The sequence below is a fragment of the Salarias fasciatus genome, chromosome 13 (assembly GCF_902148845.1).
Source record: "Salarias fasciatus chromosome 13, fSalaFa1.1, whole genome shotgun sequence".
Classification (NCBI taxonomy): domain Eukaryota; kingdom Metazoa; phylum Chordata; class Actinopteri; order Blenniiformes; family Blenniidae; genus Salarias; species Salarias fasciatus.
The window spans coordinates 7,194,450-7,218,050 of NC_043757.1; the positions used below are offsets into that span (position 1 = coordinate 7,194,450).

The 23,601-nt window shown below is 42.8% G+C and overlaps 1 protein-coding gene across 1 annotated transcript; it reads left to right on the top strand.

The window, feature by feature from the left end:
* The first annotated feature begins 17,752 nt into the window (after positions 1–17,752).
* On the top strand, positions 17,753–22,505 carry cyp1b1 (cytochrome P450, family 1, subfamily B, polypeptide 1). Its single transcript, XM_030107012.1, has 3 exons — positions 17,753–18,094; positions 18,189–19,193; positions 20,009–22,505. The coding sequence occupies exons 2-3, from the start codon at positions 18,199–18,201 to the stop codon at positions 20,580–20,582; spliced, it is 1,569 nt and encodes a 522-aa protein (XP_029962872.1). The 5' UTR covers positions 17,753–18,094; positions 18,189–18,198; the 3' UTR covers positions 20,583–22,505.
* The last annotated feature ends 1,096 nt before the right edge of the window (positions 22,506–23,601 follow it).

Here is a 23,601-nt window from a genome sequence, read left to right on the forward strand (position 1 = left end):
TTCGTGCATGTGTTGTGAATGTTGCATAACCCTGGTGTGCATAAAGAAGGTGCTGAAAATGATTTTAGGACTTTTCCATGACTAAGGAATGGTGAGTAAGCTGGTAATGATGTGTTGGGGCTTGGCTGTGTCAGGGCTGCTTTGCAGATGATGACCCAGATTATGGTTACATTCCTGGAACAATGTTAGTGACTCAAATTGTCTCTGAAGAGGAGCATCGAGCTCGGAGCAAAGATAATTGTTGGGTCTTATTCCCTAATCCTGCCACCAGATTATGTTTCTCATGACATGTCAGTGTTCTATATGGTAAATATGTATTGTATCAGGAGGCGTCTTTGTGTTGCTGCACTTGCAGACATCTGGTACAAGGCCACTGCATGTTGTTTAAACCTCATGAAAGAACATTTTTTGAATTTATTTTCATCACTCACTCTTTGATGTCTTTTATTTTTTCGAATTGAGAGATTCGAGTTAATGGATTACCGTCATTACACCTACTGTGATGTATTAATATGCTAAAGCTGTGGGCCGACCGTCACCAATTGCATCTTTTAATTTTAATTCATGATGATTTATTAGGAGGTTCCATGTTTACAATACAAATACTACAATGATGTGTGAAGTTGTACGAACTTCGACAAGTAGATCCATATTGACCTCACTGACACCGATGCACTGAAGCTTGTGTGTATGCGTGTGTTTAAAAACTGGTGTGAATTGTATATTGCCTGTGTGGAAAGGAATGGGGGTGGGGTGGGGGGGGGGTCTGATGTTTGGATGTCTTCCTGAGGAGGGTGGCTAGAATCTTGGCTCTGGGACTACCGCCGGTTGTCTGGGCCCTGAGGGCCTTCCTGGCCTGCTTCTGGTCTTCTTAGCGGTCAAAGGTAATTTTCATGATCACTGTCACATTTGCATGATCACAGTGATCTTTGATCACTCCTCATATTCTGCATGTGGACTCGGTCACCTTGTTGTCTTGTGGGCTGTTAGACTAATGGCTATCTGCATCAGGTCTCTCCTGACGCCCTGGCTTCTAATTTGATGCCTGGATCTTCAGCCTGCACTTCCCAGATAGCTACCAGCGATGTTCTCTAACAAAAGTCCTTAGATGTTCTCTGTTATATCTCTGGTCGTCTGGAGTGTCGGTTCCAGTTGAAGGCTCATTGTATCTTTGCTCTCTCTTCCTTCTCTCCGCTTTTGCTTGTTTGTTCACTTGTCTTCTTTGGACTCTGTCTTTCTTCCTGTCTTTCTGTCCCTCTGTCAAGAAAAAAAAGAAAAAAAAAACCAAAAAAAAAAACAAACCAAATTGTCCATAGATAATGTTTCACTCACTTAATTCCCAACACTGGAACCTCCGTATTCAGTAGTAGCAGTGCAGCAGTCCGCATCAGTGACAGCAGCACAGTTAAAAATAGAAAAGTAACAGTAAAATGTAATTTCATACGGAATCTACTAAAAGCTGGCAATATAGTGTCGGGTGTGGTAAACAGAGATTACAGTGCTTCATTAAACAGGATGTACTGTAAACAATTTATCGCGACTGTGGTGCAAATGACCAGAAGCAGCATTCCCATCATCAAAAAGGAAACAAATCTTGGACGTTTTCAAAAAGTCTCATTTTTACCTGAGTGTTTTTGCAAAAATTGTACTTTGGCAATTATTTTCAGAAAGTTGTGTTTCAGTGTATCTGAGAACAGCTGTGTAACTGGACACTCAAAACAGGATGAAAGTTTTGCATTTTTACTTTAAATTGTTGAGTAAACTAGCCTTAAATTTGAAGTTAAGCAACATGAACATCATATTTATATTCAGCAAAGTGAGTTATGTTTTTCACAGTATGATGAAAAATGCAAAAATAAGGCGATACATTTTCTACTGCAGACTCAGGTGAATAAATAAATGTAAATCTAAAGCTTATCGAAGACTTAAAGCCTCAAAAATGACAAATGCTCAAAAACAGAATAAAGAAAAAAGCAGCAAAATGGCTGGAAATAGAAGGAAATAGACTAAAACACAGAAACTTCCACAAATATGCATGGGAAAGACCAAGACAGATAGAAAACGGTGTAAAGACACACAAGTGAAACTCTTGGAAAGCAAGCAAATATTTGAACAGTGATACAAAACAATGGTTCAAAGACACAAAAATAAAAGAGGAAAAACAACTGCATAAAGGTTCAAAAGTCTCTGAAAAATGAAGGATGAAATGAGACAGCCATAAAAAGTAACTCCAAAAACACTGAAAACGATCCACAAAAGCCACGAAATCACTACAGTAAACAAAATAACCAGACGCTGAATCAAAGTGATGAATAAATCCCTAAAGAAATCATAACAGAGAGTTGCAATACAACAGTAAAAGGAGCAAAAAATCAACAGACAACAAGCATTGACAGAAAATATGCCAAATGAATGCAAAAACTCATTTTGGCGGGCCTTTTTTTTTATTAAATCACAAGGCAACGCAGAGATGTGGGGCTGCTATAAAAAGAATCACAAAACATGAACAGACAGTAAAATGATCTTAAAAAGAAGCAACAGTAAAAGCAGAAATGTGAAAAACACAAAACTGAAGGAAAAATGAGAAATGAACCCATTAAAGACTTTCAGGAGATTCAAAGCAGCTGAAAATAACAAAACAACCACAAACATGCACAACAAGACCTAAAAGAAATACAAATGCAACAAGTCTTATAGATCCTATGAGGAAAATAGAAATGATTGCACCAAATGGGAAGGAGTGTATTTTAAAAGTTGCAGTCAACCATGAAAGGTTGCAAAGAGCTAGAAAATATTTTTTGGATGTTCAGTAGCACAAATTTTGAAGTCACCGCTGCTCAGGCTCAGTGCCTCCATTCGTCTACGGCTTAAACGCTTCATACAGCTATAATGTGGCAAAATTCAGGTTTTACTAACTGTCACCCTTTCTGTTGTCCTCCAGCTCTTCCCACCGCCCCACCGAGCATTCAGCTAAAATCTCAACATCCCCACAACTTCCCTGTTTATCTGATGCCCCAGACTCTAATAGACTCTTCTGAAAGATTCCTCGCCAGATATCGCGCCGCTCCGCAAATCCTCCCCTCCCTCGCTCAATCTTTTCGTGAGAAGACGCTGCAACAGAGAGTTGTCAGGGCAGAGCCGCCACACGTGATGGTTGCTCTGTAACAATAACTCGTCGACAGCTCATCTTACCGCTGAACAGCCTCGTCTGCTCCCGTCCGCCCAGCCCTGCTCACGCTGAGCAAAAACCATGCGGCATAGCAAGGAAATACATACGTTCTGTGACATTGTGGTGCTTTTAAAGCCATTTCCAATGCTCTCTTCAGAGGTGGCATATGCACATGCTCTGCAGCTGCGGGGTGCATCTCCCAGCAGGTGTGTTTGCGTGTTATTCGTGAATGCACAAGAGTCAGAGGACTGCGGAGCATCGCGTGTGCTGTGAGCTGCTGCAACCCTACCCGTCCAGTTTGGTTTGTTCGGTTCACACACACACACACACACACACACACACACACACACACACACACACACACACACACACACACACACACACACACACACACACACAGGAATGTAAACTACTAAGAATGCAAAAAAAAAAAAAGTCAACCAAGCACAGAACAGAGAGAGTTTTATGAATGGGAAAAAGCTCATCTCACACCATTCATAAATACGCCTGAATGCACAGAGAAAAACATCAGAGTGAGTCTGCACCGCAGAAGAGAAGAAAGACATCAAGCTAAAACCGTGCACAACTTCATGTTGGTCTTCAGATGCAGTCAGCAGTGTGTGTGTGTGTGTGTGTGTGTGTGTGTGTGTGTGTCTGGTGTCCATGGAGTCATTCGAAACACAGGAAGGAAGCGTGTGTTCCACCTGCTAGTAAAAGTTATCTGAAGCTGTCAGAGCTCGTCAAAGTCGTGCTGAGACAGAAGTAATCCAGATCGACAGGCCAGCCGCTCCCTGCCAGAGTACTGAAGACATGACACACTTCTTCTTTTCTCCTCAATCTGTTCTTTAAACAGACACAATCCCAACCACACTGGACGCACCAGGAAGCGCCTTGGCAACAGTGAAGTTACACTTGCAGTGCATGGACGAGCTTGGGAAATAAAGTGCAGCGGACACATCAAATAAAATAAACATGATCAACACGCCCGTCCATCTTCTGGAACATTTTATTCAGATTAAGAGCTGCAGGGTGCTCAAGTCAGTCCAAGCCAGTTAAGAGTAAGGCAGGAGAGGTTGCTGGTCCTTCGGCAAAAGCATATTTCTAAATATTGGATAAAAAAAGCTTCCATGGAAATAGTCATTATTATTTTAGTTAGTATTAATATAGCTATATTATTACATTATTCTGACAGTGAATAAACAAACAATGGGTGAAAAACTGACCACTTTGAACAATAAAGCAGGGAATTCTGAAGAGGTTCACAAATGATGCTTTGAGGGGGAAATTGACTATTTCTTCAAAGAGAGGAGGGATCCAGACACTCCTGTCACCCCAACACTTTAAAAAGACTTACTCTTTTGGGTAGTTGGTTCAGGTCTGGGCGTTTCTGTGCAGAGCATGCATGTTGTCCCTGTGTAGGAGGTACTCCAGTTATCTCACACACTGAAGTCAGTTGGTGACTGTGAGGCCCCGTTTACACGGCAATGGTTCAAGTAAAAATGCATCGTTTCTGTGTTTTCGTTCCACAAAAGTTTTACATTTACGTGACCACATTTTGAAGGTGATGTCTGTTCATACGGAAATATCAGAAACACTGAAAGTGATGTAGGCAGCATGCCCTGAATTTCCCGTAATGCTCAGTGTGAGTGTGTGTGGTGGTCTGCTTCTCTGTGATTGTCCTGCGCACAACTTTTGAGACCATGAACTGGATAAAACAATATAAGCTATTAAAAAAAACCCCACTTCATATCCCTATTTGGTAAATACTTCTGTACTTAAGTGGTTTCACAAACTCAATGAGATCAAAAGTGTCCTCCAAAGTGTAGCACAGGTCAAACTCCACACTGATGGTCCAGTCATTCATCACAAGAGCAGAGAAAGGCCTCCTCCTCTCCAGGGCTGAAAGAAGAGAATGAGTCTGTTCCTTTAACCCCTTCAGGACTGTCCTCCACATTCAAGGATGTATCTGATAAGATTTGTAGACAATAGGCTTTGGCATAACCACAGGCAAGAGGTTAAATTTGTTCCTGTTTGATTTGTCTGTTTTTCCTATCTCTTCCCTTCAGAACTACCGAAGCTCTTCTTGCAACTTTGAAACAATAAACAATTTTTTCTGATTTTATAACATTTGTTTTAACCTCAGTACAATATGAAGCACAGAACTGCTGCAAAAAGCTCTTTGAGAATGTAGTGCATGAATGTGTTTATAGACCACTGAATAAAATATTCCAAAATAAAGCCATCAATTGTAAAACACAACCTCGGTACCGTCATGCTGTTAAATTTCGGTGTGGAGGACTGAAGTTATCCAATGTATCAAAAGACAGTTTAATCTCAAGATCATGAGCAAATGAAGGATACAATGACGGGATTAAAAAAGAATTGTATAAGAAAGTGTGACATCAAAGTAACTTTTACAGGATATTTTCGTCAACAGAGAAACATCACAGAAACTACAGTCAATATCTGGGCAATCTGTTTCAAAATTGAGAGGATCTGATGGAAAAACACCGCTACATTCTGTAGAAAGATTTCTTATTTACTTCTGTTCAATAGAGCAACATTTTATTTTTCTTCTAAAGAAATGAAATGTGTGGAATTTAATAGAAGTTTCACCTTTGATCAAAGGTGACGGAGAGATCATTGACAATGGACGAGGGCTGAGGAGGACCCAAGCACAATCAATTCAGACTTTAAGTTGCTGAGTTTTGGGAAGCTTTGGATCCACCCAGCAGCTCATCAGATAGTCCTGAAAGAGCAGCTCTGGAGGTGAAGGTAAATCAGCGTGTCGTCTGCATAGCAATGAAGATGAAGGTTGTGGCGCTGGATGATGCAGCCAAACATACATGGTTTTTACTGCTCCACAATGAATGTCGGGAGACAGACCGAACCTGCTTGTGTGGGGTGCACCAGGGCGTGGACGGCCGCGTTCACACTTGGCAAGTGTGGCCCATTTCTTCAAAAAGACCGCGCCAAACCAACAATCGCACCAGAGGTCGTTGCAGTCGGATCAAACCTAGACAAGGGTGAAGACAGCCTCTGTTGAGCAAAACAGTGGTCCTTCTGTCAGCCCGGACAAGAGGGAGGGACGAAATCAAGACCCACCAACGCCAGAACACAATTAGAGCCTAGTCTGGGTTATTAGAGCATGTCGGCCGTTAGACACGCCCGAGGAGTGACTCAGGCACCTACACACAGCTGACCTCAATCATCTGCCCAACATATGCTTTCAAATATAGAGCTCCACATCCATTTAGGGTCCTCTATCTACCCAGAATTTAAAGTTCCTGCTAAAAGTTCCGGTTTTCACCACACAAATAACATTACAAGAGATTCATGAAAAGCTCTTGATTAAACAGCTTGTTCATAGCAAATTATTGGTGAGAGCTGAAAATGACATGTTGCACATTAATCATCTGATCCACTGATGGCTTTTTTTTTTAACTTATTAGAAAAATTTGTGAACTTTTTCTTGTTTCACCTCAAATAAACCAAAGACGCCCCCCTGCTTACTTTCCCACGCCCCTGAAATCCCTCGCCCCCTTTTCAGGCTGACTGCTCAACTGTGCCCGGACCCTCTATGTCACCTTCCTCGTCGCCATGCGGAGGAGCGCTGACATTCTGACTGTGTTGTGGCAACACGATGAGAACGTCATGGTTGAGAGATCCGTCCCCACCGTCCCACAGTCAGCTCGGAGTCTTTTTGTTTGTGTGTCCGTGAGACAGTTCCTGCCGAACGCCACGGGTGTCCGCCGCTCTTTGCCCGTTGTTCACGTGGCGGGGCTTCTTTTGTGACCATTATGCTCCTTTAAAATTCAGTCCAACCCATCTGTGACCAAGAGTCTGAGATCAAGCTCCACTTTAAAACAAACACAACAAATCGAATTGATAGAAATAATGTGTTTTACTATTCATCAGAGAAAGTAAGTCATCAAAAATAATAATGGTGCAATATTATTATTATTATTGTTATTATTATCAACAATAAAAGCATCTTTATACAGGGAATATGCACTTCAACCATTAATGTAACCTCAAATTCATGACAGATGAAATGTTGTTCAGATGTGATAATAATTGTATGAGGTTATTAGATTCAGACCAGCGATGTGCTGCAAGGCTGTTTTTAGTAGCCACAGACAATAAAAGGTTTTTGACAGTTTGATTTTATTAACAAGCATGCTGATTTTCATTCTAATCTATCCAAAAAGTATATGTATAATGTGATCGATAAGATGTGCACTGAGTGTCACTTGTAAAATGTAATTAAGAGTTCAGTCAGGGGTCCGTTTCAATAAAAGTGTAAGACCCTTGATCAGAAATGTTTCAAATAACTCTATATATATATATATATATATATATATATATATATATATATATATATATATATATATATATATATATATATATATATATATATATATAATTTTTTATTCAGTTTCCACATGACTTTTGATCACAGTAAATCTGTGTATGTCAGTGTGTGTGTGCGTGTGTGTGTGTGCAGACTTCAGCTGTGCTGATAAGCCATGTTTTGCTGTATTCCTCCACCCTTCCTTCTCTCAATAGAAGCTGATCCGCTGGGAATGGGTTTTATTTCTGTCTGGTGGTCTTCAGGGGGGAAGAGGGATGTGGGTGGAGAGGAAATAGTTTGCTTCCACTGTACGTTGTACTCACATATTACACATTGATATTTATTTGTCTTCATATAGTTTAGGGTTTTTTTTCCCATTGTAGGCCTCCTATAAAAAGCACCTTTGTGCTCCCATTGTTGGATTCTAATTACACTGACTTTAGTTTTGTTCTATTTCTCTTCATTGTTTTAAATGAATGAAAAAAGCCCAACATATTGGAGTCCAACTTCACTGTATTTTCTGATAAATTAATCAAACAATGAAAAGTTAAAGACAATGTCAAGAAACAAGAAGACGTTGAATGTTTTTTGTGATATAGGCTTATTTTAAAGTATGATTTAAAAAAAAAAATCCCAATACTGTGTACTATATCTGGGCTATTCTCACAAACTCTGTCCAAGTAATGCCTCAAAGTAAGCAACCTGATTTGATAAATTCTTGATATTGTGGGAAAAGAGAGGAAACTGACTCAATTTCATATCTTCTGCTGTGAAGTGATGCATCATGGGAGTCGTCACACAGTTTAAAGACACAGTACAGGCCAAAGAAATTAGATTACATTTATGAGGACAATGGGTTCAAGAATATCAATTTTAGTTACAATAAAGTCCTCTCGCGTCGGGGTTCAGTCCCTAAAAATAAATACACACATTTCTACTCAATACTGGGATTTTGTTTTTATTCGTTTTTTTGTTTTACAAAAGGGCTCTTAGTAGAATTGAAAAGAAAAGCACTTCAAGAAATCTGGAGAATTTACCATATATCTTGATAAATAATTATGAAAAATAGAATAAAATTTGAAAAAAATAGATTTTTGATCTGAGTTCATTCTCTTTATGGAAACTAAGATAGGCAGTGTGTACCTATTATGCTGCTTTCAGGAAAAAAGTTTCATGAGAATCAGCCATATTCTTCTTACCTCAACAGACTGATTTATCAGAGCAACATTTGAAGCCCCAACACTTAAGTGGGCCAACATTATGTAAAACATGTGAAAACACTGTAAATGCTCCATAAAACATTACAGTAACAAGAAAAAAGCCTCAGTTCCTTGAAAATATACAAAAATTCCGGAGAACAGTATGATGAAAATGAATGTACGTATAGTGGGTAAAATCACTCAGAAAAGAAGTTTATCAGCAGACCGCAGGTGTTTGTTTTGGCCTGAGTCCTGCTGCCCTGCACACATGATAAATACCCACATTCACAACGAGACATTGTATTAAATATGAAAAACCCGCATACATCATCTTCCATGATGGATGTGGATGCTGGGTCAGCAGCGTGCGCAGACCCAGAGGAAATACCAATCCCCCGATGAAACAATAAGCTGGAGGCTTACAGTCCACAGCCTCAACAGGTCCCTCAGTGCAGACTCAGGCGGCTTCCGCCTGCGGCCACCCGAGGCCCCCGATGGACTCCGCCCGACTGGAGCCACGCAAACACAGAAAAAAGAGACATGCTTCTTTTACCATTGCTACGAATCAGTGCAATCCAGGTTGGTGGATTACAGATTTGTGGAGACTTTATATTTTAAACCACTTAATCTTCAAGAGGCGCTGGAGCCCATCTAACACACACATTCATACCTAGGAGTGTTTAGAGTTACTGGTTAACCTCGAATACCACTTTTTAGATTATGTGTACAAGGGTGTAGTATAAAGGAAAGAAAATCATGCAGGCAAACACAGGGATAACTCAAAGCACAAACACAGAAAAGGTCCTCAAGAGCAAACTCAGACATTCACTGAAACATTGTGCAGATTCACCGGCGGAACTCTTTCTCAAATGGCTTTTGAAAACTTTGCTCTTATGATTCCAGAGTCTGAAGTGAAAGCATCAACTAAATTAAAGCATGTGGTTCATCATTTCGTTTTGCTGTTTTAAAATCATGTCCACATTTGATATATTATATAACTGATGCATGCATGAGCAACTGAAAGAAACTTGAAAATTCATTGAACCGTGCCGAACAGAAGCAGAATATGAAGCTTCAACTTTATAAATACCTCAGTAAACAGAGGCAGAGCCAGAATACTTTAATAATACCAGCAGGGTCACTTTAGCATGGTGACACTTTGGTACAAATAAAGAAAACCATGAGTGCAGAAGTCAAGAAAAGCATCAAACTTCATAAAAATTGTGAGCTTCAGTTTGAAAATACTTCTGTTGATTTAATTCTTTGAAGTCCGTCTTCTATTATCTCTTGCAGTTCCACCATGTGAGATTAATCAATGAGTCCATTCTGTAAACCTCCACTGATGAAGATCGTGTGTCGACGCTCAGTTTATCCGTCAAATCGTAACTCAGTTTAATTAATGAATCCATCCTTCTGTTCCACAGGCATGTGTCCTCCTGCTTTTTTCTCCCCAATGAGTTCACACAGAACAACTGAGATCCACGGACATGTTGCAACTTTGACTTCTCCAGCAGTTTGGCGCAAATCAACACATCTCCATGTCGTCCGTGTGGATGCATGTGGATGCTCAGGTGTCAGTGGTCCAAACCATCAGAGAAAACAGTCCGAGAGGTTCGACGCACCAGAAAAAGGTCAGAATAACAAGTGACTGAAGACCAAACTCTCTGATTTCACCCTTCAGACTAAAACAAAAGCAATCTGACGCAGATTCATGCAGCATTATTAAAGATCAGAAAAAAAATAAGGAAGCATTTGTCTCCGCTCTGCCTGCAGCGCTCAGCTCCTTGATGGGCTCCTTCCTCAGCTGTACGCCGGCCATTTTTATACAGCGTTGGTTTTCACATGACTGGCAAAATAAGTCACAGTTCAACGCTTCAGAGGACTGATGCCGCATTTGTTTGGGGTTTACCAGCCATGAAGACACAAACACAAGACAACAAGTGTAATGTGATACAGAGGCCGAGTGCCGCTGGAACCAATGGGCTCCGTTCTACCAAAACACCCGCCTATGACCGCTCTTCAGGCTGGAACCCAGGGTTCGGCTGGAAATCAGATCCAGAGGCTCTCCCAGCTGAAGACTTGCTGCATTTTCTGTTATTTCTAAAGAACTGAAGGCTGTCTTTGTAATCAGGATGAAAAAACCTATAAGTAGAAAGCGTAAAAGCACTAATAATTTGTAACAATTTCAAACTGAATAAATGATGTTCCAGGGCTGACGGTTGCAGGCCGTGTCTTTTACTTTCACATGTGAAGCTTCCAGTGAGCGCTGGACAACACCAGAAACGGACATTGATATCACTTAATATGAAAATATAGGAGTAATATTAAAAATATAATTTAATTCAAAATTCAATGACGTGGAGTATACAGGAAAAAGAAGGTTATTTTGCCCCCCATTTCCTTAGAAAAGCAAATTGAACTCTTTGGTAATGTAGTTTTTACATGATCAGCCTATGATGCTTTGATTTTGTTTTCAGTATAATTGATTCATTCTGAGTCCACTGATCTGTACTGATTGCGATCGTACACTCTCAACTGGAAGACTCAGCTGCCCTTTTTCAGGATTTCTTCATCTTCGAGGACCATTACAGGCTAATTACTGCTCAGCGCGGCTGCCTACTTCCTCCTTTTTCCAGACACATCCTGCTCCAGCTCGTATGGTTTGCTCTGTGTGGGACAAGAGGCAGCACTTCGCGTGACTTCCACCTCCGCGGACCGCAGCCTATCGTGCATGGCTGTCCGTCATCATTACTTTCTTGTAAAAACACCAAAGACAGGCTCGGGCAGGGGGTCGCAGGGGAGAGGCTGAGCTTCCCTTTGAGTGCTGCCTCACCTCTGACCCCTCACAGGGGGAACGAGATAAACACAAGGGGGGAGACGGCTAAGCTTCAGTGACTTTTAATGACAGAGCCAGTTTGGGTTAGAATAGCAAACACTGTCATCATGCTGAGTTCAGATAGGATTAGGCCTCATCAGGAGAGGAGGCAGCCTCTCTGGCTCTGTTTGCATCTGCATCCGTCCGTGTTAGCCAAATGAACGCAGCATTTACCCGTATCCTCTTTTGCACTAAAACCACACGTCTCAGAGGCTATTCTGTTTGGTGTGAGAAAGAAAAAAATAACAAACTGCATCTATATGCAGCCTGGGATCAAATTTCAAAGAGATAAAAATATATTTTGGCCAGTTTTTACTTTAACTGCAGCCCTGATCACACATGCCATTGATGTTCATCTTCACATAGTCCTCACTTCATTCCTTTCTCAAAGTAATTCACAAAAACAAAACAACCCCGCCTTCATTAAAAGCTATTCCAGTCCCATTCATTGGTGATTTTCCATGGGCTTTCTTTTCGGTCTCCTCAATTAGGCCGATAAAAACAATGAATGACGTCAACGGTTTGCGCGGACCGAAGCTGTTTTTAGTCAGCGTGGGTTTGAAAAGCGCAGTCATGCGGCTGAATGCGTAATAAACCTCCCATTCTTTTCCGGAGAAGCGCCGATGGTTCAATCAGACCCCGAGGACCCTTCAAAAAAAAAGTTTTCCTCCATTAAGACAAGAAAGAAAACAACATCGGATTGAGGATTCGGGGGGAAAAATGCCCTTTTAGTGTGAGAGTGGAGGGCAGACGCCTTCACGGGCTGCTGACTACGCTTTGGCGAGGGCCTCTGTAGCCCCTGGTCGGACAAAAAAAGACCAGAGAGATAGAGGTACCTCAGTGGGCGCTTTCATTAGGATACTCCAAACACTCATTAGCATCATTCTCATGGACTTTCTTTTCTTTCGGCGGTGGTAAATTAAAGGGGAAACACGGGTTTTGTGGACTTCTGGGAAATATTGGGGGAGCGTTGTTGTGGGACAGTTTGACATTTGGAGTCAGCGGGGTCATCCGGTCGTAATGAGGCGCTCGCGGTCAGACCAAAGTGAACGGGTTTGCCCCGGCGCTCAACTCTCCCCGCCTCGACGCCAAGATAGACGGCCGCTTGGTTTGGTGGTAGTCAGACCAATCACGCGGCGGCCGGCCGTTTCATCCCTAATGGAGAGTAATTAACAAGACAGAGCCGGACAGACAATCCCGATGAGCGTGTGTGTGTGTGTGTGTGTGTGTGTGTGTGTGTGTGTGTGTGTGTGTGTGCGCGCGCACTTGCCCACATGTCGTGCTACGGGTGGTTAAAGTAGACGAGTGGCCGACAGAGGGATGTAAACTTCTCCTTAAAGCGCACACTGGGACGGCGGAGGGTCGCGTCAGGTTAAATGCCAGGCTGCGGCGCTTGTCAGTTCATGTTATACCCAGAGCACGCATGGAAGCCACAAAGTTCAAATGCTTTATCACTGTACTTAAGTGGAGTTTTAACAAGTAAAATATCTGTCTTTTAAATTTTCACTTGACTTTCAAAGCTCCATTTCATAAATGTATAGTGATGTGTAATATAGACGAATTGCAAATTTAATAAATTCTTATTATTTTCACAAGAGACAAACAATATCAGATGAGAATGAAAAAAATAGCTGATATTAGAGTTGATGACAGTCACGCCTCTGAAAAAGGTTATGACAAGATCATGAGTGTTAATTTTAAGCAAGTGAGGAAGTGAGGAAATGATTCCATGGAGGTTGAGGGACAAGCTACCCACAATTCAGCTCTGTTTATAACTGAATCAGGTTCTTTATTTTAGCTACAGCATTGTACTGTTAACTAAATGCACTAAACGTCAAATTTGGACAGGAGCATAAAAACAGTGAGGTTCCAGCTGATCCAGATGAGTGGCGAGTTCGCCTGCTGCTCAGATCATGCAACAGGACTTTATCTCAGGTGGAATTATAATTTTCTCTCAATAGACTTTACTATTCGAAGACAAGTAGAAGTAATTGCCAGTGTGTAGTCAGAAGTTTCTACTTTGTGTTAAACACCTCGCACTCACCACACCTTACTCTTCTGTCTGAGTTTGTCTTTGACACATTTAGTCTAAAAATAAAGGATTTTCACGAAATAAATTTCAGTTTTATCACTCACATAATCCTTTTTCACTGCAATTTCCTCTTGAACATGTTGCAAATGTGTTAACTGTTGTGTGATTTACAAAGCCTCACGTCACATCAGCATCTCCTCAAAAAGCCTCCAACACAGCCAGGAGATCTATTGTGTGCGTGAGCCTGAAAGGCTGACCTCAGTGTGTTTAGTGGAGCTGTCAGTGGCTTTCCTTTCAGTTGGCACCCCCGTGATGAAGCACATGTGCGTGACTGCTCGGCACCTTTCGAGCGGCCTTGGGCCGTCCCCTCTGTTTTCCTCTGAAGGAGTGAGATGAGCCCCCACCGACCTGCAGACGGCGCGCTCCTCCGCCAAGGTCTCCCACTAATAACATGCATAAATCAGAGTAATGGCGTGTTCCATTTATCATCCTCGGATGACATTAGCTTCCTGATGTGGCTCGCTTTGATTCCCCCCCCCCGTATCAAACTATGCCGGGAATGCCGTCGGAATCAGACGTGCTCCCAGACCGGCGTGGCTGAGAATTTACAATGCAACTGTACCTTCACCTTCCCTGCACACACCTTCCCGAGCCCCTCCCTGACCTCCATGCTCACTCACACGCGATGAGCAATTCAGCTGTCAATCAAGCGGGAAGGGAAGCTGCTGTTGAAAGTGTCGGCGGTGAGGCGCTCCGGGGGCCCGAGGCGGAGGCCCCGGCGTGGGCCCGCCTGCCCTGCAGCTCCATCTGCAACGCCAGTCACCTCACTGCAACTCTGAGAGGATTACATCAACGCCTCTGAGCACTGCGGGAGTTGAAAGCCTCACACACACACACACAGACACACACACACACACACAGAGTTCACCAAGCCACTGTTATTGAGCAGGAAACAGTAAACCGGAGATGGTTTGTGTTTCATTCAGCAGATTGGCCAATAGGAGCGCTGGAAGGCTACCGATTCTTCAAACACTCTGTTAGCAGAGAGGAATTCAGCCTCAGAGAGAGAATCAAACTGGTTTTAGAGCAAGACAGCTCTGGATGTGGAACAGTTTTAATTATTCAGCTCTTCATTAGACAAACGCACGATCCTTATAGTTTTAAAAGAAACAAAAACAGGCGAAACGCTGTCGGCACAGCAGATTAATTATTGATTTTGCGTTTGGAGGACACAGGCTGCAGGGAGAATTGCATGCAGTGTAAAAATGAGCCAAGTGTGCAAATTTTAATGACTTACTGCAGTGAGCACTGTGTAGATGGAGAGTGGGAAGGAAGAGGCAGACTTCGGCAGCAGTATCGCCAAGAATCACTGGAATAATTTGTGCAACACATCATGTTTTTGTGCTCATGGTGTTTTAACAGACGATGTGTTCACTCACATACTGTGTTTATACTTTTGTTTACTACTTTGATGTCCAGGCTGTTGTTTTCTAGAATAGTTTACCTGTTTTTTGGACCATAAGCTTTAGATTTCATGCACACTTAAATCCAGCAGAAAACTTCTAAAAAAATTTTGGAAACATTTTAGTTGAATCTTGAAACACATCCATCAACAACTTAAATAAGTATAGAGTTGTTTTAATTTGAAACGTTTCAAAAGGAATAATCAGGTTTGTGAAACTGATGATAAGTGTTAAACATCATCTTGCTCTTTATGCAGATTTCTGAATTAATCGATTTAATTTGCAAAGCTTTATCGGAAACAAAGAGCAGATTACTTTATGAGTTTTTTTTCTCCTTCAACAGAAACACAACATTTCCCTTCTCTCTGTTGTTGTATTTTAGCAATAAAAAATGTTGATTGTTTTTCAGTTCCATAAAGTTCCATATCCGGGCAGAGAATTCCATTCTCTGTTCTTACACCGGTCACAAATTATCGCATGTCCCTGCACATAATATTGAATATTACCTATTTGGTTTGATTATGTTCTATTGGCATTTCAACTCCATTCAATTTATTCTCTATGTTGGGGTTTGAGTTAGGGTCTCTCGGTGTTCAGTGATGATTCTATTCTATTCTATTCTATTCTATTCTATTCTATTATGGAGTGATCTGGACTCTGCCAGTGGAGGAGGCTGGAAGCAGCTCTCCAGCTCCAGCTTGTCTCCACCCTCACAGACCTCTTTACATCACACACACATTATCACACACATGATGAGAGCTTCATCAGGACTAGAGCAGGACCAGGACTCGGTAAGTCTGCTTCATTCACTTCACCTACATGCTTTAAATATCCGTCAATACATTTCAAAATCACAGGAAATTTCTTAAGTTTGGAATTGTTCACCATTGAAGCAATGTGGCTTTTTTTTTCAATTTAAATTAATATAAATCTTGCAGCAAATCTTTCTTTTTTTTTTAAGAATATCATGAAAGGCTTAAGTTTAGAAAAAGCATAAACAGGATAATTGTTTTGTTTTGTTTTTTTGTTTGTGTTAACATTTTAGGCATTTTAAATTTAAAGGAAAAATCGTTTTACGTGTGTGAAACCTAAATTTATTTTAACTAATATGGCATTTTTAATGATGGAATTAAATTAGTTTTTGTGAAATAAAATGAAATATACTAAAATAGGCCAGAAGTCAGAAGGGCCTTCTTCTGGAATGTATCCGAAAAATTGTTAATTGATGTATTTAAACATTTAAATTCGTTTTATTTGATCAGATCTTAAAGTAGCTTTTTTTCTTTATTATTTTTATTTTGGATTAATTCCAACGGAATCTGAGCCCAGGCTGTGTTTCAGAGTGAGAGGCCGGCCTTCAGGGTCAGAGGACACTGAGCCGCTGTCCGCGGTGCTGAAGAGGTTTTCCAGGATTACAGTCCCACCGCAACACCGCTGATCCGAGCTGGAAAGCCCCAGCAGAGGCCTCCATATCAACCGCACATTATCAACAAACAAACAAACAAGAATGCCTGGAAATCACCCATGTAGAAAAACGCATACCCAGATAAGTGTCCTCTCAAGACCTGAACCGACATTCTTTGCGCATTATATGCTCGAAAATGAAATCCAAATGATTTTAGAGCTAAACAGAAAACTAATAATTTCATGATTTCATTAAATTGTGAAATAGATTTATCAGTAATCACCTGAGATCAACTGTGACACTGTAGCTCCCACACTCTCCTATGAATATGATGTTTGCGCAATAATTGTAGCAGACTGAGGATGAAGCCTGGACTCATCTCTCGTCCAGTCTGTGTGTTAATTGGAGGAATTAATGAGGTAAAACGCGGGGTTCGCCTCCTCCTGGTGGCCTGACCGGAAAACGCACCCTGCGTGTCACACTGATGTACATCTACAACCATCAGAGGACATAAAGCAGCTTCCACTCCAGCTCTCCCTTTCCCCCTCAAGCCCGCAAAATAACTGAATGTGACTGAATTTTTAAAAGGTACACAAGTCTCTCGTGACTTGTATCCGTCTTATTTCAGAAAATGGGGGTTCGGGCTCATTGAGTTTTCACTAGCAGCTCATGCTTCTTTTAAAATCTATCCTTTCTTGTTTAACAACAATAATAACCTCTAAAAGCAGAAATGACCAGGTATTATACCTTTAACTTTGACTGAAACTCTTGAAATTTCTTTTGTCACAGATTTATCTCGATAATTCCTTATATATTTTTTAAATGACACAGATTGAGAACAAAAACAATAAATATGCTTATCCAATTTATTAAAATGTATTGAAATATCTGCTTTTTAAAAAAAAACCGTTTATGGACTTAATATTTCTTGGGAGTGACATAGTATTTTCCTGAATATTCCATTGTTATTGACTCACAACAGAGATTATTATTATTATTATTATTATTATTATTATTATTAATTTTATTTTATTTTTTTAATGGTCCTTGTGTCTAAAACAACAGCCCGTGCCTAGGAGTACAGTAACGCCAAGGGAGGGACGGAGAGAGGGAGGGAGGAGAGGTGGGGTGGAGGGGGTGGAGGGGGCGGAGGTGATGGTGCCGCTGGTGGGTGGAGGGGGGTGGGGTGACACCCTTTGCAACAAACCTGCCCACTGTAACAAAAGCCGGAGCGCGCACGGACGGAGACGGGCAGTGATGCTGCGCCGCGCGGGGATAAATGAGTGGAGTCTGAGCGCCGGCGCCTCACAGCATGGACTGGCTGCGCGCGGAGAGCACCGAGCGCACACGCTGTCTGCAGGTGCGCAACAAGCGGCAACGCGCACTGCCGAGGAGTCTGCATCGCGCTCTCCCGTCAGAGGCGGAGACTGATGCCTGAGATTTTCAGGTTCAGTAAGATGTACCTGTCGGAGAAGCACATCTCATGTGGATTTTTTTTTCTTTTGGCAACAGTATTAGTTTTTTGCACAAGTCATAAAAGCTGGTGATTTTTTTCCTTCCTCTCTCTTTTTTTTTAATGAAACAAGTTCACAAACAGGTATTTGATCTTCCCATATTTCAAGGTGTAACAACATCAAGTGTGAGACATGAAGTATCCCAGTTCTGAGATGTAATCTGCTCTTCTCCTGCAGGACATCTGTCATGGAGGTGACACTGGAGCGGATTGAGCCGGCGACCCTCAGAGCCCTGCTAGTGGCGTGCGTGACCCTGCTGTTCTCCATCCACCTGTGCCGCTGGCTCCGGCAGCGGCCCGGCTCGGGCCCGCCCGGCCCCTTCCCCTGGCCGGTCATCGGGAACGCCGCGCAACTTGGCAGCGCGCCGCACGTGTACTTTGCGCGCATGACGAAAAAATACGGCTCCGTGTTCCAGATCAAGCTGGGCTCGCGGACCGTGGTGGTGCTGAACGGGGACTCCATCAAGCAGGCGCTCGTCAAGCAGGGGCCCGAGTTTGCCGGCAGACCGGACTTCACCTCCTTCCAGCACATCTCCGGCGGCAGCAGCTTCGCCTTCGGCACCATCACGAACTGGTGGAAGGCGCAGCGCAGAGCCGCGCACTCCACCGTGCGCATGTTCTCCACCGGGAACCCGCACACCAAGAGGACTTTCGAGCAGCACATCATCAGCGAGGTCAGGGAGGTGCTGCGGCTGTTCGTGGGCAAAACGCAGGCGCACGGCTACCTGCAGCCCATGGCGTACCTGGTGGTGTCCACGGCCAACATCATGAGCGCGGTGTGCTTCGGGAAGAGGTACTCCTACGAGGACGAGGAGTTCCGGCAGGTGGTGGGCCGCAATGACCAGTTCACGCAAACCGTGGGGGCCGGCAGCATCGTGGACGTGATGCCCTGGCTCCAGTACTTCCCCAACCCCATCAAAACCATCTTTAACAACTTCAAGAAGCTCAACCGGGAGTTTGAACAGTTCATCCGCGAAAAGGTCATCCAGCACAGAAAGTCCATCCAGTCCAGCATCATCCGGGACGTGACGGACGCGCTGATCGTGGCGCTGGAGCACATCGCGGACAAGACGGAGCACTCACCCGGGAGGGACTACGTGGTCTCCGCAGTCGGGGATATTTTCGGAGCCAGCCAAGACACGCTGTCCACTGCCCTGCACTGGATCATCCTCATCCTGGTCAAGTAAGCACAACGCCATTTAAATATGCATGATTACTTTGATAGATATCCTGTATGCGTGTGTGTAGTTTATGATTCATTTATTGTATTCACACCGATTTTTTATTTATCTATTTTCCTTAAACAAAAGTGTTTTATTAAATTCTAGCCATGAGAATATTTTAAAAAAAGCCCTGGACACCTTAAGTGGTGCAAAACAGGACAAGCACTGTCAATCATCACAGAATATGACATTAAAATAAAAATAACGACATGCAAGAAATAATAAGTCCTGCGGAGAGTCGAATCACTTTTTCTCCGGTTAATCTTTAAGTTCCGCGGCAGCTCCACCTCTGCTCCACATGATGGAGAATGTCAGTAAATGAGAGTCTGCAGTGAATGCAGGCCTGAGGAAGTTCAGCAGCAGGCTGTTACATAACAGGGGAGAGGAGAGGTGAAGCACAGGTAGGCACTGGCAGAATAATGTAAAAGAAACAACAATATAAGTGTAAGAAAGAAAGTGCCCAGTCAGCGTTTTACTAAAGGGGATTAATGGCAGATTTGACAGGAATTCAAGGTTTGATCTTTTTTTGCCTTTTGTTTAATCGGGTCTGTGGGTAAACTTTGATCAGCATGCTGGTGTAACACAACACAGAGATACAGTTACATGTAAAAACACATCTGCAGATGTTTCTCAGACACTGTACAGCGTTTCACTTGTAACACGTGTGAATCATGTTTCCAGACCTTTGCTTTTCACAAACTCCTAATTATTCCCAGCGGTGATCCTTGTATGTTATTTCCGTACTTGAAGTCGCGTCCTTCCCTTGTGACTGCAGGTACCCGGAGACTCAGGTGCGTCTCCGGCAGGAAGTGGACAAGGTGGTGGACCGGAGCCGCATCCCCTGCATCGAGGACCAGCCGCGGCTGCCGTACGTCATGGCCTTCATCTACGAGGTGATGCGCTTCACGAGCTTCGTCCCGCTCACCATCCCCCACTCCACCACCGCCGACACCGCCATCATGGGCTACGCCATACCGAAGGACACCGTGGTCTTCGTCAACCAGTGGTCCGTCAACCACGACCCCTCCATCTGGTCGCAGCCGGAGACCTTCGACCCGGAACGCTTCCTGGACGAGGACGGCGCCCTGAACAAGGACTTAGTGAACGGCGTGCTGATTTTCTCCCTGGGCAAGCGGCGCTGCATCGGAGAGGAGCTGTCCAAGCTGCACCTGTTCCTCTTCACCTCCCTCCTGGTGCACCAGTGCCACATCACCGCGGACCCGGCCTGCCCGCCCAAACTGGACTATAGCTACGGGCTGACGCTGAAGCCGAACCCCTACTCCATAGCGGTGACTCTGCGCGACGACATGACGCGGCTGGACGCCGCCATCAGCCAGGCGTCCAGTTAGGGGGCCGGGACAGTGTGTCGTCACGGACTAAAACACATCTGATCCAATCAAAAATGATAACAAATGAAGGCTGGCACAGAAACCTTAAACGAGAGAATATTCTGTGGCTGAAAATATATTTATCCTCTGAAATCTCAGGCGAGGTTCTGTTGTGATCACTCACTTATTTCTAACGAAAGGAACAAAAACGAAAAAGAAAAAAAAAAAGCAGCCGTGGCAGCTGTTTTCAGAGGAGACGTGGCGGTGTGTTCACCTGGTCTGACGCCACACACACACACACAGACACACACACTTTGCTTCACGGAGACGGAAGAAGAGCAGCCAGACTGGGACGGACCTGCACTGTGATCCCACTGCTCCGGGACGCCTTCCAGATGTTTCTCTGACTGCCACTTTGTCATATCATCCAGTAGAAACTCTCCAGTGTGTGTACAGGGACGTCTGATTGTTCTCTATTTTCCTATCAATAGTTTTACTGTCAGGTTACAGGAAATCCCACTCTCTGAATCATCACTGATCTGGTCACTTCTGTTTTTTTTTGTTTTTTTTTGCTCATGCTGTGTGTTGAACTCTCCTTAAAACATACATGTATATGTGACGGTTGAAGGTAAACACCAAAAGCTGAGGTTGCTATATTGTTGAATGATGAATACAATGTGCCATGGTCAGACTGCTGGCCGAACAACAGGTGAATAAGCTCATGGAGTGCATTGGCCCTTTCCGCCCTGTGCCTGCTCATAGCAAACATACACAACTAACGTGCAATTCAGTAAGTCTAATAAGTGTCGCTACTCAGGAAGAGAGGCTGAAACGAGAAGCCGAAACTATTTCAACCCACACGATTTTTAAGAATTTAATATATTCTGAACCCTGGTTTGCAGAGGCTGAAATAAAAAGGCAGAAGGAGCATGAAGGGTCGAAAGAGCAGAGCTGCTGTGAGCGTGTCTGTCAACTGCTGTGCAACTACTGCATGGATGAAAATATGAAATCAGTGTTATTTAGACACCTGCTACTCTTTTTGTATAAGATTAACAGATGCAGATTTCTGGAACTAGGAAAATCGTGACATATCTCTTTATAAGTGCCAGTAACCAAATCATCTTTTTGTTTTTTTAATAAAAAGTCAAAGGTCGGGACACAGGGGGTAGTTTCCATTTTATTGTTTCTAAGCTCATCTAATTGCTGATTACTCTCTTATGCTGAGACACTAATGCTCTGACTTTTTTATATTATACTGTTTTATATTAAAGGCGACTTTAGACGTTAAAACTAGCAGCACTTTTACGTCAGTCATGTGTCTCAGTCAGTCGAATTTGTTAAAAAAAAATCTGAAATAATTATTAGATATACATTGAAAACTATTTTTTTTTTAATTCATAAAATAATCGACAAACATCAAAATGAAGACAACAGAGCTACTATAATTTGATAGTCTCAGTGAATCAAATTTATTGAAAAGATAATCATATAGCAAAGCTAGATCTAAACAGCTTAAAAAAATAGATAAAAGTAGTTCATAAATTAAAAAAAATGATCAAAAAATGCAAGATTTGATTTCAGAAAATAACAGAGAACAAAAATAGAGAAATGATTCAAAAAAGAAATCCACAATCGTACAATAACTTGAGGATTCCATGTATTTCATTTCTGTGATTTACAAAAAATACATAAAACACTTCAAATCCAACTTTAACTCTTCTTTTACTGCAAATTTAACCAGAAATATACAAATGAGGTGAGTGATAGAGAGCATTAAGAGACCCTGAGAGCTGCTGCCTGCTGAACTCCAGTCCTCTAAGCTTCAGGCTCCACATTAGAGACGCTGCTCTTCTGGAGTTTCTCTTCAATCTGCTACCCTGACAGTTGTTTTGAATGATATTGTACAGTTCCATAATAAACGGATGCTATTCTTTTGTTTTTCCACTGGTGTGTTTTCCTGACCTCGTTAAAGGTTAAATGACACAGATATAACTTGGTTTTGACCACCGTTAATAACCCACTCCATGCACGGAGTTCCTGGCAAGCGGCCATGTCAGGTAGGAGCAAAGAGGAAGTGTTGGGGAGATCCCTCCCGACGCACGGCGCTTTATCTGGCCCTTCCAGAACATCCTGTTCTTGATCAGCGGGAAGCTGGCAGCCAACGAGCCAGTGCGTGACAAAATCAGACAGCTGGAGATCGCCGCATATCTCCACTTCTATAGAAACAGAATTAAATCTGGAGACTAAATAAATGGCAGTGAAGTCATGTGTGGCAGCGCTCCAACAATAATCTTTATGAATGAGAGGGAAAACACTCTCAAATGGAGACAGCAGACCATCAGAAAGCCTTACAATGTCGAGGTTACTACAACAAATTCAGCTGGGAAACAATCGGAGTTATCGCTGCTGACAGAACAAAAGCAAAAACCCCTGGAGGTTTACGGTGCCTGCATGCCTCCTTACATTTCAGGAAGCTTTAAAGGAAAGAAATATGAAAATGTCATTTAAAGCTGCAAAGCAGGTGCTGCACATGCTTGGTGGTAGATGAGAAACACATTATTCTGTGTCATTACGGTGGAGACCTGTCAAGATGAGCATGAACCTCTGTGTTTGGAGACCTGCTCTGGAAGAAAGCAGGTAAAACATGCGAGCATCCTCCGGCTGCTGACTGCAAGTTATGTAACCCCGACAAAGCCGGGCTCAGGCTGTGAAGGAAGGGAGACATGGAGACCTGAGGACAGACTGCCTGAATGGCTTGAGCTCAGGACTGATACCGTAGCAGTGAAATGTCCCAAAGAGTTCAATTTCAGATTATCTCAGACATTCTCTGTTCAGCAGGAGTGAAAATGTTCATGAATTCAGCTCTAAAGATCAGGGCAGACGGGATAAGAACGATCAAGACTGGTTGACACAAATCCGGACGGCATAACTCAAAAGTGCCAATGTTATCAAAAATCTACATGTAGCAACAGAGTACTTCAACGGGAGAATGCATCAAGTGGTAAGAGCCAGGAATTTTCTGCATTTTCCCCGATTTCAG